At 45.0% G+C, this 16517-nt stretch overlaps 1 protein-coding gene across 3 annotated transcripts in view; it reads right to left on the bottom strand.

Moving 5' to 3' along the window:
- LUC7L (LUC7 like) overlaps window positions 1-4673 on the bottom strand; it is a 32402-nt gene extending 27729 nt beyond the window's left edge. Inside the window, exons 1-3 of one of the 3 annotated variants that reach the window (XM_027526914.1) lie at window positions 4450-4654; window positions 3559-3629; window positions 2488-2582 (exon numbers count right to left, since the gene is read on the bottom strand). Coding sequence is in view for 1 of the 3 variants with exons in the window: in XM_027526915.1 (XP_027382716.1) it covers window positions 2488-2582; window positions 4450-4510 (156 nt within the window). In the remaining 2 variants the exon portion in view is untranslated. Of the gene's footprint in view, window positions 1-2487; window positions 2583-3558; window positions 3630-3925; window positions 4179-4449 lie in introns of those variants that run through there. The other 2 variants (XM_027526916.1, XM_027526915.1) reach the window with 2 other exon arrangements.
- Between the last annotated feature and the right edge of the window lie 11844 nt (window positions 4674-16517).

The raw sequence follows: 16517 nt of genomic DNA, 5'->3' as shown, positions 1-16517 counted from the left end.
ACTGCAAAAGGTCAGTTTTCATTCCAGTCCCAAAGAAAGGCAATGCCAAAGAATGCTCAAACTACCGCACAACTGCACTCATCTCACACGCTAGTAAAGTAATGCTCAAAATTCTCCAAGCCAGGTTTCAGCAATATGTGAACCGTGAACTTCCTGATATTTAAGCTGGTTTTAGAAAAGGCAGAGGAACCAGAAATCAAATTGCCAACATCCGCTGGATCATGGAAAAAGCAAAAGAGTTCCAGAAAAACATCTATTTCTGTTTTACTGACTATGCCAAAGCCTTTGACTGTGTGGATCACAATAAACTGTGGAAAATTCTGAAAGAGATGGGAATACCAGACCACATGATCTGCCTCTTGAGAAATTTGTATGCAGGTCAGGAAATAACAGTTAGAACTGGACATGGAACAACAGACTGGTTCCAAATAGGAAAAGGAGTTCGTCAAGGCTGTATATTGTCACCCTGCTTATTTAACTTATATGCAGAGTACATCATGAGAAACGCTGGACTGGAAGAAACACAAGCTGGAATCAAGATTGCCGGGAGAAATATCAATAACCTCAGATATGCAGATGACACCACCCTTACGGCAGAAAGTGAAGAGGAACTCAAAAGCCTCTTGATGAAAGTGAAAGTGGAGAGTGAAAAAGTTGGCTTAAAGCTCAACATTCAGAAAACGAAGATCATGGCATCCGGTCCCATCACTTCATGGGAAATAGATGGGGAAACAGTGGAAACAGTGTCAGACTTTATTTTTCTGGGCTCCAAAATCACTGCAGATGGTGACTGCAGCCATGAAATTAAAAGACGCTTACTCCTTGGAAGAAAAGTTATGACCAACCTAGATAGCATATTCAAAAGCAGAGACATTACTTTGACAACAAAGGTTCGTCTAGTCAAGGCTATGGTTTTTCCTGTGGTCATGTATGGATGTGAGAGTTGGACTGTGAAGAAGGCTGAGCGCCAAAGAATTGATGCTTTTGAACTGTGGTGTTGGGAGAAGACTCTTGAGAGTCCCTTGGACTGCAAGGAGATCCAACCAGTCCATTCTGAAGGAGATCAGCCCTGGGATTTCTTTGGAAGGAATGATGCTAAAGCTGAAACTCCAGTACTTTGGCCACCTCATGCGAAGAGTTGACTCACTGGAAAAGACTCTGATGCTGGGAGGGATTGGGGGCAGGAGGAAAAGGGGACGACAGAAGATGAGATGGCTGGATGGCATCACTGCCTCGATGGACGTTGAGTCTCAGTGAACTCCAAGAGTTGGTGATGGACAGGGAGGCCTGGCATGCTGCGATTCATGGGGTCTCAAGGAGTTGGACAAGACTGAGCGACTGATCTGAATACACTAAACATTTGTAGGAAATGCCCTCCCTCATCAGCATTCCAGAAAAATACGGCTGAAATGTTTCACTCTGGTGCATGTCCCTCTACTTCCTCTGACTTCTTCCACTAAGACCTACCAACAACTGCAGGTTAGGCCGCCGCCTACTCCAGGTTAGGAGCACACTCCTGGCTGCCTGCTATGACCAGTGGAAGGCAGCAGTCTACAGTGATGGCACCCCCATGATCCAGAGCACTCAGCAGTCACCCAGTCAACTGCAGGCAAGACCTCAGCTAACAGAGGCGTGAGGCTTTGCAGCCATTTCCTATTTGCTGTCAAAAGGTCCAGCCTGAGAATACTTAATACACCAGCTAGGTCAGTGTTCCAGAAACTCCTCCCCGAAATGGTAATAACAAAAGCACTAATTAATCCTAAAAAAAAGTGTTCCCTAGCACATGCATACTGGACCCTTAAAATAAGGAGACAATTTTTACATTACATGAGGGGTTGTGACATCTTAAAATGGTAATGGTGTTTATGGGACTCAATTTCTCTAAGTGGCTGAATCATGGTAGATAATCTGACACTCTTTAGTCTTCTTAAATACTATCTAACTTTGAATAAATGTTCATTCTGCAAAACTAGCATTTATCTGTTTGGTTCATCTGAAACGAACTTAAAATTGTAGAGTTCTATACTTATCAGGTCATGTACTGACTTCTTGAAAGGATGGTGTAACACAAAACTGCAAAGTAATATTAGTCCACATATTTCAAAAACCTACAATCTGGGAAAACCATACCCTGATCAAAAAACTAGTATGTGTTTAACCTGAAAACAAACCAACCCATAATCTTACAGAGCTACAAGCTAACCTGAAGTACTCTTTTTGCTAAAGCCAAGGGAGACTAGTAATACTTAACTTGTGAATATCTCAGTATAAATAACTCTCCCCAAACCTGAAAACCTTACAAACAGAACTTTATAGAAGTAAAATAACATTATATAAAATGTCACCAAACTAACAGAACCTATCATTTGAAGGACAGTAAGTAATTTCTGCTTAGCAAAGGAAAACACAATTCAACCTGAACACCCCCACTGCCTGCAGAGCACCCATGTCTGAGTATCCTAGGACATCCCCCCCAGATGCACCTACCGTCCCAGCCAGAATGTCGTGGGGGCAGCAGTCCAGAAGGTGACTCTTGCAGACACGGTCATCTGTAAACTTGACCCTCTGTCTGGTTTCGTCTCCTGAAATTCATGTGTGGTTTTAAATAAGACAATATTATCACATTAAGCACAAAAGCATATCTGGTACAATTCACCTGGATGATTTGCAGACTACCAAATACTCTGAAAAGCTGACCTAGACGTTTTTTTTTTTTAACAACTGGAACAAAATACAGATGATTTTTGATACTACATATATCATGAAGAATGACGCTTAATGAGATCTGACTCCGTCATTGTGCCAAAGAGATCAAGGAATCAGAAGTAAAATGTTGAGCACCAAAAGGCCATTAGCCCCACACATACATGTGGGCCATGAGATACCAAAAGCCGTGCTTATCAGAGGGCCATGAATCACCACGTATGACTTAGAAGCTGGTAGTTTCCAACAAAAGCTACTTACTAATCATTTTGCTATAGACAAATGTATAGGCAATATTTTGCCCAAAATTACATGAAGAAAGCTTTCCCTTTCTATTACTGACTGATAAATAACCTAGACTTAGTCTACCTATCCCCCTTTAACCCCCACCCTTAAAAAAAAAGAGTTGGCACCTGGGAGTCACTTTTAACAAGACAATACCAAGGGGAAAAAAGCAAAAAAGGAACTAGGTTAGTCAATACACACTGTGAGCTCCAACACATACTGTACCCATCTGCATTCTTCAAGACCTCAGCTGCAGAATTTTATGCCCGCTGTTGAAAAGTTTTAAAGGAAAAGTTTTCTTGCCCAACCTGCAGTAAGGAAGTCAGGGGAATGATACATAAAAGTAAAGGCAAAGTGGAATGTGACAGATTTTAAAGCTAATCTGTGTATATGACACAGAGCTGTGTAAAACTAAAGGAGGAATATATTTCAGGATTTGCAAGCATCCAGGATTAATGTAGTGTCTTTTTATTGAAAATGTTTTCTTTCTAAACTACACTTTTAAAGTTACTTGTGAAAAAAAGCAAACACTTTTTTGTTATAACAGCTTAAAAATTGGTTGTGACTCACGGCTCGATGAACATGAGGCTTTTCTGCAACTCCCTTGCAGATTGATGTAGGCAGGCAAAGATACACTGAACCTTTATAAATAAAATAGAGGGGCCACAATTGTTCAGTTTGTATGAAATAAAAATATGGGAAGCAATTCAAAAGCAACTCAATATACAAAGAAAGCTAAAAAGCACTTATTCACCTATGAAATAAAGTGCAATGAATCTGCACAGCCCTGCGAATGTGCCAGTGTGAACTTACAACTTCATTACTTCGGTAGAAAAGAAAACACAAACCACAGCAGGTACATAGTTTGCAAAGATGCAACCGCTTTCTCCTGAGACAACCATCATGATATTGCGTTCCTCCCTACAGCACAACCTACCTAACGACTGCCAAGCGCAGGCTAAACAGCTCTCCAGTGTGGCTGGGGAAAGGGGGGGGCTGGAAAAGCACGCGGCAGGAACCCACGTTAGAAAAGCTCAATTTACGGCTCCCCTTACAATGGTACAGAACAACAACGGCAGGGTTTCCAGGCCCATCCGGCTCCCTCGGGTGGAGGAGCTCCGCCAGCCCGCTGCCAGCGACCTGAGCCCACGCTGGCTGCAGCCCTTCGCCGACTCCTGGTTCGGGGAGAGGCGAGGGCCGCCGGAGGGCGGAGAAATCGCAGCAAGGTCAACCGGGAGGGGGCTGGCGCCCCACCGACAGCACAGGCTCCGAGGGAGGAGCCCGCCGGGAACCCACGCCGGCAGGGAAGGCTCAGACAAAGGCCCGGCGCCCGCGGTCGGAGCGCGGGGGAGGGGAGGGCGCCCGCGCAGGCGCAGACGGTCGCGGCCCCCGCCTCAGGCCGCCCGGCGGCCTCGCTTCGCTCCCGCCCCAGCCCTCGTCTGGCCGGCCGCCCCGACTCACCGTCCCGGGCCGTGCCCATGAGCTGGTCCAGCAGGGCCCGCATCTGCGCCTGGGCGGACATGGTGGCCGGCGGGAGCGGCAGGAGTGGCCGCGACGGCTTCTCTCAAGTGGCGGCAGCGGCGGCGGCGGCGGCAGCGGCGGTGGCGGCGACGAAAGCTGCTCCTGTCGGTCTCGAGCCCACTCGGCTCCTTCTCGACGCGGGGAACGCCGGGAGGAAGTGCGTCGGCGCCGGCCCATGGCCTGCTGGGAAATGTGGTCTGAAGGCGGGCCTGACGTTCCGTGGCGCAAATTACGCAAGCAAACTGCTCAGGGGGTGGGGCTAATTCCCTCCTTGATTTTACTCTGGAGCCTAGAACTTCCAAGCTCCACCTAGACGAAAATGCAATAAAGGGAAATAAATTTAGACAGTCCCAAACAGGAAAATAAATCCCGTGTTTTCTTGCTAGTCGTGAACCTGTAAATATCATTTAGCCACTTTCAGACTATTTTTTTACACCTGTGAAAATGGTGCCTGACAAATGACTTTTGTGAAAGTTAAATTGAGCGTGGAATTAGTTAGGTTCTGTGACTACTACTTGCTGGTAGTCCCTCTCTGAGTTCAGTAGCCTGGCCACTTCCAAGACTGACAGTGAACCTCTGACACATGCGTACGGCAGACAATAGGGAACTGTAACTCCTACCACTAGAACGGTCCGTGTCTCCAGATGTGTATTGGAACGTCTTGTCCACGCTTGTCCTGACTGCAGTGTCCCCACACCCGAAGGCCTGCAGGAGGCCTGATTGACTGACAGGGGATCCTGAACAGCGTTGCCTTATATCAAGAAATCCATTTTACGGTAAAGAAGATCAAGTATTTATTTCTGTATAGCAAGTCACTTCAAAACATAACAGTGCAAAGCAAAAGTGATTCATTATTTCTCATTTTTCTGCGGTGCTTAGGCAGGGATTAGCCGGCCCTGGGCTCCTTGCTCTGGGTGGTTTGGCTGGGTTCACAAAATTGCTTGTGTGAAACTAAGCAAAGATCCAAGAAGGCTGCTCTGACATGCCCAGCCCCTCTGTGGTGCTCCATGCTGCTTCTATCTCTGTATGTGAGATCATAACATTCTTAAGTCTAGCCCACGTTGCTATGGCAGCTGGTTGCCCCCAGGGAAGGAGTGGAAGCTGTCAGTCCTCTTAAGGCTCAGACCCCGAGAACTCTCCTTCTACCATTATCTGTTGGTCAAAGCAAGTCAAAAGGCCAATGAAGATTCAAGAGGAGGGGAAAATATGCCTTTTTTTTTTTTTTAAGCTGCACTGGGTCTTGGTTGCTGTATGCTGGCTTTCTCTAGTTTTGGAGAGCAGAGACCACTCTCTAATTGTGATATGTGGGCTTCTCATTGTGGTGGCTTCTTTTGCTGCAGAGCACTGGCTCTAGGGTGTTTGGGCTTCAGAGGTTGCAGCTCTGGAGCACGAGCTCAGTAGTAGCGGTGCACAGGTTTAATTGTCCTATACGATGTGGAATTTTCCCAGATCAGGTACTGAACCCTTGTCCACTTCACTGGCAGGTGATTCTTTACCACTGGACCGCTAGAGAAGTCCCAGATGCTACCTTCTGATGTGAGGACCAGCTTTTGTGTATAAAGATGGGATTTTTCAGTAGTCATATTTGAAGCCTCTGACTGCAGTCCCCAATACCCAAGTCATCCAAGGCTTTGGAATCAACGGTGGGAAGCCGTACTGACATCTCACCACTGCTCTCAGTAGCCGCATCACGGAATTTGCACTTCTTGCCCCACCAAGAGGCTTCCCTTGTTGTCACTGAGGCCTGACATGACCATGCATGCGCAAATCAGAAGCACAGAGGAGTTATATTCTGTGTGATGAAACTTAAACTTGGACCAACTGGAGGTATAATTTGGCAAATTTGTGACTTTTCCCATAACACTTCCAGCACCCACTGGCTACCTAGAGCCCAGGAACAGTCCTCTGGGAAAGCAAGGTACCCAGCATAACACCACGAAAGAGCAAAGGCCTGACACTGAGTCGGGGCAGTGACGCCTGCTCATTTGTGCTCTGCTCCTTCCATGCCTCACTGCTTTCCTCCCATTCCTAATTCCCTGCGAATGAGGCCCTTAATAAAATAGTACCAAAGCTTTGCTGTCAAGCTCTGCTTTCTGGGGAACTAAAGCTAAAACAGCACTAAATCTAGATTTGCACTAAAGGAATGTATAAAGGATGCCATTCAGAAAGAAAATTATCTCAAAAGACAGTCTGAGATGTATAAAGGAATGGTGAGCAAAAAGGAAAAAAAAAAGGTGAACATGTAAAAATGAAAACAAAATCATATATATAATATACACTGACCTCACACACTTCTTTGGAGCAGTTCTGAAGTTCAGAGCTTATTGTCTTCAGGGTTACTGTTTTCAGTAAATCCCAAGTAAGACTGAACTCCCTGCTCTCGTATTGTGTGTATCTGTGTTGCTGTTTTTTTTTTTTTTTCTTCAACATTGCCCAGAACTTCACCTCAGTATCTGCGGTTTCTTTCTGTCCCTTCCTGCTCTAATTAGTGGGATTTTATGCAGCATTAAGATATTAATAAATCTTAGTTTAAAATTCTTCCTCAAAGAATGCATCAGGCCTACCTAGTTTATACTGGTGAAAAAACTGGTTTTCAACTCAACTTTTTATTTCACACTTTCAAGTCCTTTTAATTAGGTGCTCTAAGAATAGGTCACCCTGCTTATTTAACTTCTGTGCAGAGTACATCATGAAAAACGATGGGCTGGAAGAAGCACAAGCTGGAATCAAGATTGCCGGGAGAAATATCAATAACCTCAGATATGCAGATGACACCACCCTTATGGCAGAAAGTGAAGAGGAACTAAAAAGCCTCTTGATGAAAGAGGAGAGTGAAAAAGTTGGCTTAAAGCTCAACATTCAGAAAACGAAGATCATGGCTTCTGGTCCCATCACTTCATGGGAAATAGATGGGGAAACAGTGGAAACAGTGTCAGACTTTTATCTTTTTGGGCTCCAAAATCACTGCAGATGGTGACTGCAGCCATGAAATTAAAAGACGCTTACTCCTTGGAAGAAAAGTTATGACCAACATAAATAGCATATTGAAAAGCAGAGACATTACTTTGACAACAAAGTTCCGTTTAGTCAAGGCCATGGTTTTTCCAGTGGTCATGTATGGATGCGAGAGTTGGACTGTGAAGAAAGCTGAGTGCTGAAGAATTGATGCTTTTCAACTGTGGTGTTGGAGAAGACTCCTGAGAGTCCCTTGGACTGCAAGGAGATCCAACCAGTCCATTCTGAAGGAGATCATCCCTGGGTGTTCTTTGGAAGGAATGATGCTAAAGCTGAAACTCCAGTACTTTGGCCACCTCAAGCGAAGAGTTGACTCATTGGAAAAGACTCTGATGCTGGGAGGGATTGGGGGCAGGAGGAAAAGGGGACGACAGAGGATGAGATGGCTAGATGCCATCACCGACTCGAGGGACATGAGTTTGAGTGAACTCCGGGAGTTGGTGATGGACAGGGAGGCCTGGCGTGCTGCGATTCATGGGGTTGCAAAGAGTCGGACACGACTGAGCGACAGAACTGAACTGAACTGAAGAAGAGGTCAGAACAGTAGGCAGCATAGGGAAGCTGGTGCTTCTTAAGCCCCTTCCAGCAACAAGTCTTCATCCTCTGGCAGCTGGATCTTGCTGGGATCATAGAAGCAGTTGGATTCCATGATGGGGAGGCCATTGGCCTCTGGGTATTTCACAAGCCTCTCAGCTTCCCGGCAGGCCCACTGCTGCATCCTGTAGTCAGGCAGATAAGCCACATTCAACCCAAGTTTTTAAAGGAACAGATCATTCCAATCCACAAACCTCCCCACAAAATATAAAAAGGTCACTGCCCAGTTCTTTCTGTGAGGCCAATAGAGTCTTAATAACAAAACTAGACAAGAATAGGAAAATGAAATGTGGTATAATCCAACCTCATTCATTAACATAGAGGCAAACATTCTACACAGTATCAGCAAGTGAAATCTAGCAGCATGTATAAGGGTAATAGACCATGAAAAAATTGGTTTAATCTAGGAATACAAGGATCAGTCATCTTTAGAAAGTTAATGGCATTTATTGCTTTAAAAGATTAAAGAAGAAAAACCACATAATCACCTTAAGGGATGCAGAAAAAAAAAGCCAGTTAATAAAATTCACTACACATTGATGATGCTGACAAAGAATAAATCAATTGACCTGAGAAAGAAATGAAAAACTTTATTCAAGTCAATTTGAGGATTATAGCCCAGGAAGAGCATCTCAGAAAACTCTGAGAACTGTTAGAAGTCAAGGAAGAGTTATATAAATTTTTTGAGACAGAGGGATGTTCATCAATGACATATTATTGACAATTTACATGGTAACCAGATCTAAGTGTCATCATGGCAGGTCATGTGGCCCTATACAAGATCAAGAAAGAATGTTATCTTTTAAGGAGTTATCTTGTTGGTGCTGGGAGAATGCTGCTCTTTATGGTTGAACTGGTATTCCATGAAGGGGAAGGCTGGTCCATGTATAACACAGATACACAATGCACAGTATGTGGGAAGAGGGGGCCAAAGGGCAGACAAGAATTTTTCATGTTTAAATTTTTCTTGTCTTGTCATAAAATATTAATTCTATTTCACAATGGTATTAGGAAATCAGGAATAGAAGAAAACATTTCTAACCTGTTTTAAAAAAGAAAAATTAGTCACTCAATCGTGTCCAACTCTTTGTGACCCCATGGACTCTAGCCTGCCATGCTCCTCTGTCCATGGGATTCTCCAGGCAAGAATACTGAAGTGGGTAGCCATTGCCTTCCCCAGGGGATCTTCCCAACCTAGGGACTGAACCTGTGCCTCCTGCATTGCAGGCAGATTCTTTACTCTCTGAGCCACCAGAGAAGCCCAAACCTGTTAAAGAATATCTAAAAAAAATTTTGAATTTTCTCAGAATATAATCATAGCATCTGAACAAAGACCATTTTCTTTCTTCTCCTTTTGAAAGGTTGTTGTTGAATCACGCGAATACACCGGGATTCTTGGCCCCCGGAGGAGAAGAATTCAATCCAGGGCCAGAGACGAGGCTTGATCGCTCAGAGCTTTTGTGTAATAAAGGTTTATTAAAGTATAAAGGAGATAGAGAAAGCTTCTGACATAGGCATCAGAAGGGGGCAGAAAGAGTACCCGCTTGCTAGTGTTAACAATGAGGTTATATAATCCAAAGAATGTCTGGAGGTTGTAAAGACCTCATCAGACCTACTCCCATAATTTACATTTTAAGATAACAGAAGGTTGAATCCAAAGACTGTCCTTAGGCAGGATACATTATTGTTATATAATCCTAAGGAATGTGGAGAAAGAAAAAAAGTTCGTCCTTTCTTCCTCCTTGAGAATTCCAGACCCCTCTCTCCTTGGGGACTCCTAGACTCCCTATCAATCTGCCTAGGAACTGACTCTCTCATTCCCCCCTTTTCTTTTAGGAGAATTATGTTGCCTACGGAAAAGGGGCGTCGTTCTCGTTACATAACTGCTTCCGAGCTGACAAGGGGCGTTGTCCCTAAATTGGTAAGGCAACATATTCTCCTAATCCTCATATTGAGGATATCTGATCCAGGGGCCCCAAATAGTTGTTGGAGGAAGCTACAGCAGTAGCAGGAGTTTGAGCAACCATTTGTAACTTAAAAGCTTTCATGCGGCTAGAAACAAATCCAGTTATACAATTACAGATGCAGGCAACATAGTCATTAAAACAAGTTAAAATCGAAATTAAAAGTCACATTATGTCCATAGTTAAAGTACAAAGTGTTGCACCAGTCCATTTTAGGGTTGGTAGATGTCATCAGATGAAGAAGAGGCATCCCATGTGATTGTAGTCGAAGGTATTCACAGACTTGGAGAAACTCTTTTCCTTGAAGTGGGGATGTCCACCACGGGAAGCCTTCCACTGACGAAGAGGGGAGCGCTCCGCAGACCCAGCAGTTAGACCGATTGTGGAATGTAGCATAGGAGTGAGCCCAGGACAGGAAGACATTGTCTTGAGGATCCAAGGGCAGACTCAGGATTTTTGGAGTCAGCAGAAGTAGACTCACATAGATTATCAGGCCCATCCGCTGCCCTTTGCTTAACTCTAGAGCTCGGGTCAGAGCCAAAAGCTCTGCTAACTGAGCACTGGTTCCCTGGGGGAGAGATTTTGCTTCCAAAACCTGTTCAGCAGTCACCACGGTGTAACCTGCTTTACGCCTTCCATCCCGAACAAAAGAACTGCCATCTGTAAATATTTCCATGTCAGGATTGTCTAATGGGGTATCCTTTAGATCCTCCCGAGCTGCATAGTTCAAAGTTAGGAATTGAAAACAATCGTGATCAGGTGTTTCATTTTCCTTCTCAGGAAGGAAAGCGGCAGGATTTAAATTTCCACAAACTTTAAGCTTAGTTACTGGTCCTTCTAACAACAATGACTGATACTTAAGAAGCCTACTGTCTGTCATCCAAATATTAACCTTAGAATTTAAGATTCCACTCACATCATGAGAAGTCAGTACAGTAAGGTTTCGTCCATTAATTATTTTTAAAGCTTCAGGTGCTAATAAAGCCACTGCCCCAATTACTCTTAGGCAGTGGGGCCACCCACGTGAAACTACATCTAATTCTCTGCTTAGATAAGCAATAGGTTGCTGGTGAGGCCCTCGGGGTTGTGTCAAAACTCCCAATGCCACACCTTTTCTTTCAGTGACAAACAAATTAAATTCTGACCCTGTGGGCAAGCTCAGAGCTGGAGCTTGCAGGAAAGCAGTCTGAAGAACCTTAAAAGCCTTTTGAGTTTCTGGAGACCAAACCAGTTTGTCGGTTTGGGCCTGCTGAGTTTCACCTATAAGTTTATGTAAGGGCCGGGCAAGTTCCCCTTAACCCGGAATCCAAATGTGACAGTAACCTGTGATTCCCAAAAATCCTCTCAATTGTCAAAGTCATAGGCAGGGGGTGATTTGGTATAGGTTTAATTCTCTCAGGGCCTATGGCCCTAGACCCTTCTGATATGATTAGGCCCAGATATCTAACCGATTGTTGACAAAGCTGAGCCTTTTCTCTTGATGCCTTGTAACCACAGCCTGCCAGAAAGTTTAAGAAATCTTCTGAGGCTCGCGAACAAGCTTCCTCTGTCTCAGCACAGAGCAAAATATCATCTACATATTGTAACACCACTGCTTCAGAGCTATTAAAGTTTTGTAGATCCCGTGACAAACTTTGTCCGAATAAGTGAGGAATGTCACGAAATCCCTGGGGCAAAACTGTCCAGGTTAACTGAGAAGCTGGCTGCGTAGGGTCTTCAAAGGCAAATAGAAATTGACTTTCTTCCGCCAAAAGCACTGAATAGAAGGCATCCTTTAAATCAATTACTGAGAAATATTTGGCCCATTCAGGAATTTCAGACAATAGAGTATAAGGATTAGGCACCACGGGGTGTAAAGGAACTACAGCCTCATTTATTATTCGTAAATCTTGAACTAGTCTCCATTTACCATTTGATTTCTTTATACCCCAAATAGGAGTATTGCAAGGACTGTTACAGGGAATTAATAGTCCCTGCTCCTTTAAATTTTTGATGATGGGTTTTAACCCTTCCTTAACTTCAGGTTTCAGTGGATACTGCTTCTTATGTGGAAATACGTGTGGGTCTTTGAGCTTAACAACTACAGGAATAGCATTTTGTGCTCGACCCACAGATCTTCCATCAGCCCATACTCTAGGATTTACATTTTGTTCAACTAAAGGGAGAGAAAGGAAGGGCTCCATATTCACGAAAACAGAGGCATGGACCTTGCTCAGTATATCCCTTCCCAAAAGGGGTGAGGGAGATTCTGGCACGATCAGAAACTCGTGTGAAAACAGCACAGAATCCCAGTTGCAAGATAAAGAATAACTGAAATAATACCTTTTGGCTCATCCAGACAGTCCCATTACGGAAGCGGATCAGGAAGAAAGTGGGCCAGGGGCTTCAGTAAGCACAGGATAAGTTGCCCCAGTATCTAAAAGGAAATCGACGGATTGGCCCCCCACAATTATTAATACCCGGGGTTCCTCAGGTGTAATTAGGACAGGAGCTTGTGTGGGGACCCCCGGGCACCTTCAGTCCTGATTGTCTTGAGAGTCCAACCCCGGAGACCTACGCCTCTGGGAGCAGTCTCTTCCAGTGTGGTCCTTTGCAGACCGGACATGGAGCCGGGGGGGGGGGGGGGGGGGGGGGGGGGGGGGGGCGGGCGGCTTAGATGACTGAGGGCAATCCCGCTTGAGGTGCCCCTCCTTTCCACAGTAATAGCAAGCCCATCCCTTTTCACCTGGGTCCCTCTGGGCATTTTTCTCAGGCTGTTTAAGAACATTTTTCATAGCCCTGGCGAAGGCTTCCGCCTTTTCCTTTGTCTTTTTTTGCCTTTCTTTCTTTTCCTCATATTCCCTACCATAATAGAGTATCTGAGCCAGTTGTAACAGAGTATCTAAAGACTGATTTGGTCCATACGCCTGTTTTAATAGCTTACTGCCGATATCTGGAGCCGACTGAGTGAGAAATCTATCCTTTAAGATCACTTTTCCCTCTTCACTTTCGGGATCAATCTCAGTGAATCTGCGAAGGCCTTCTCTCAGTCTATCTAGGAATTTACCAGGAGCTTCCTTCTCCTCCTGTTCTATGTCTGCCAATTTGCCATAGTTTAAAGGCTTAGAACGTGCCTGCCTAAGTCTTTCAAGAATACATCTAACAAAATGACTCTGATCCCATCTTCCTTTAGCTGTGTTGTGGTCCCAGTCTGGTTCTATAGTTGGGACCGCCTGATTCCCAGTGGGGAGGGCTGCTATTTCGTTCTCCCTCTTCCCTACTGATGCATTACCAAGCCATTCATCTCCATAAGCAACCGCTTTTCCCAAAACTCGAGTCTTTGACTCGGGAGTCAGCGTTTGTCCCAAGATATACATCACATCCTTCCAAGTGAGGTCATAAAGCAGAGTAACACCTTTAAAGGCTCTAATATATTTTTCTGGGTCCTCTAAATAGTCTCCCAGATCCTCCTTGATTCTTTGTATTTCTTGATAAGAGAAAGGCTTATTAACTCTCACAGACTGATTATATCTCCTGGTGGGTGTTTCATAAAGACGCAACAGCTTGTGTGGCTGTTCCTCAGTCTCTCTGGCTGCTCTGCTCATATGATCCCAGAGATAGATTGGAGAAACCTGTTTTTCCTCTTTTCTTTGTCTCCTGTCCTCCATCTCATCTCTTACTTCGATGGTCTGAGTTTCTACTGAAACCAGAGTAGTCTGAGGTCGTACTGAGACAGGAGTTGTTTGGACCTCCACGTGGGCAGTTTGAATCCCAGTTTGGAGTCCCAGGTATGGGGGCAAAGTAAGAGGACAGGAGGGAGCTGAAGGTTTCACGCCCAAATCTATATCCTTAGGACATAAGTCTGGCATATTTCGCAGACAGAAAAAGGGCAACACATATGCTACTTCTACCCATTTCCCTTGTTCCTTACAGAACCGGTCTAATTGTAGAACAGTATTATACTTAAGAGACCCTCCAACTGGCCACCATTCGCCGTCCTCCAATGGATACCGCGGCCATGCAGTATCACATAGGAAGACCAGGTGTGTCTTCTTTAAGCCCTGGGGATCAAATCTATCCCAGTTTTTCAGGATACAGTTCAAAGGAGTGAGGCTGGAATTGTTAGCTCCCATCTGTAAGAGAGAAAAAAAGCGACCAAGGCCATTTTTCTACTGGAGGCGTCCCTCCCTGCTCTAGATGGGGGTGTAGACAGACGTTACACCAAAAGCTTTTTCTTCCTGGTCGGACTTAGTCTGTCCCTTACTGACGCAGGCGCAGTACTCGTCCCTCCCGGTTCTACCACCGAGATGGGGTGGGGATGTACCAGGGGTAGACTTGATAGCATCCCTACTTGACGTCCAGCTCTTCACCTTTAACCTTGCTTGCCTCTGATGTCACCCAGGGTAAATCAGAGTAACCTTCCGGAATGCCTCCCAAGCTAAGACTACTAGGGGAAACATTCGTCACCTGAGTGCCTGTGCACAACGCTGAGTATTTCCTGACTACAATAAGACCGACGCGAACATAAAACTGAGATGTTCTTTCCAAGCATCACCACACCAGTATAATAGCCTCCTCTGATCCACTAAGAGCCGGCGTTACCAAAGAAAAAAAACCCATCGCAGTACCAATCTGAGTAACCTTTAACCTCAGAGATGTTCTGGGAGCTAGAGCTCCATCTAGCTTCCGAACTTTCGATTCCTAGCGAGGCTAGGCGCTTTATTGGCTACCAATCCAAGTTTGGGACCTAAGCCACAGTACACAGTAACAGTATAGATCACAAGTCCCTTGAAAGTCTATGACCCAATAGATTAGGTTAGTACTTCTAATTCCCAAGGAGTTATGAAATGGTCAAAGAGACCGAAAAGTTTGACCGAGAAAGGAGAGTTCGGTCCACACGCTTTGCCCATTTCTGGTCGGTTCCCAAAGGAGACATTGGGTGCCTCTTGGCATTGGCAGGTCGGTATAACACCCCGACAGGTTTCTGCCATAAGCCCTATGAGATCACCGTGGAACTGCAGAGCAGGGCTCCTTACTTGCTTCACGCAGGGCATGCCATTCATTCACACAAGCACACGGTAGAGTTAGTAAAGCACAGCAGAAAACGTGTTCGCTAAGAGAACAAAGAACTAAAGCTCCAAGCATCCTTACCTTGTCCTGAAGGATCCTGGACGAGCCCCCAAGATGAAAGGTTGTTGTTGAATCACGCGAATACACCGGGATTCTTGGCCCCCGGAGGAGAAGAATTCAATCCAGGGCCAGAGACGAGGCTTGATCGCTCAGAGCTTTTGTGTAATAAAGGTTTATTAAAGTATAAAGGAGATAGAGAAAGCTTCTGACATAGGCATCAGAAGAGGGCAGAAAGAGTACCCGCTTGCTAGTGTTAACAATGAGGTTATATAATCCAAAGAATGTCTGGAGGTTGTAAAGACCTCATCAGACCTACTCCCATAATTTACATTTTAAGATAACAGAAGGTTGAATCCAAAGACTGTCCTTAGGCAGGATACATTATTGTTATATAATCCTAAGGAATGTGGAGAAAGAAAAAAAGTTCGTCCTTTCTTCCTCCTTGAGAATTCCAGACCCCTCTCTCCTTGGGGACCCCTAGACTCCCTATCAACCTGCCTAGGAACTGACTCTCTCACTTTGATCCTTAACTCTTTATTCTCTTTATTGTAACTGCTGTCATGTGGCCCCAGCACACCGGAATACATACTGATCCCAGAAAGAAGCTATGAGCAAATAAGACTTCTCTCCATTTCCCAGTGCTCCAAAAAAAGCCCTAGTCCCCTGAGACTCTTCACATACTTAAAAGAATTGCGTCAGGGCTAAGTCACTTCAGTAGTGTCCAGCTCTTTGCAACCCTATAAACTGTAGCCCGCCAGGCTCCTCTGTCCATGGGATTCTCCAGGCAAGAATAATGGAGTGGGTTGCCATTCCCTTCTCCAGAGGATCCTCCACACCCAGGGATGGAACCTGGGTTTCCTGCATTGCAGTGAGATTCTTTACCATCTGAGCCACCAGAGAAGCCTGGTGGAGAATTAGGTCTGTAGTTATTTGTCTAGTTAATTGCTGTGATTCAAAAATATAATAACTTGCCTTATCTCTCTGAGAGGGTCAAGTAGTTACAGCCTGGCTTGTGTGCCCAGGTACTGAGGAGAAAGGCTGGTTATCTTGATCCAAGTGTTTACATTTCAAGGATAGTGAGGTCCAGGAGTCTTAAAAGTCTAGACGTAGGAGCCTGGGGCTGCCTGGGTCCAGAGAGATTCATCTACATACTAAAGGACTCAAATCTGGAGGGGATCCAGATCCCCTCTCTGAACAGATAGAAGTGATTTTTCTGAACCTCTCAACTGCATAGCATGTGGCCACTCAAAAAAGACAAATTTCCATCTGTTCTCAGTGGGCTGGGTGGGCATGGGGGAGGCCTGTGGAGGGTGTTTCATAGTTACT

The sequence above is a fragment of the Bos indicus x Bos taurus genome, chromosome 25 (genome assembly GCF_003369695.1).
Source record: "Bos indicus x Bos taurus breed Angus x Brahman F1 hybrid chromosome 25, Bos_hybrid_MaternalHap_v2.0, whole genome shotgun sequence".
NCBI classification, from domain to species: domain Eukaryota; kingdom Metazoa; phylum Chordata; class Mammalia; order Artiodactyla; family Bovidae; genus Bos; species Bos indicus x Bos taurus.
This window is presented reverse-complemented; position numbering and strand designations above follow the sequence as displayed.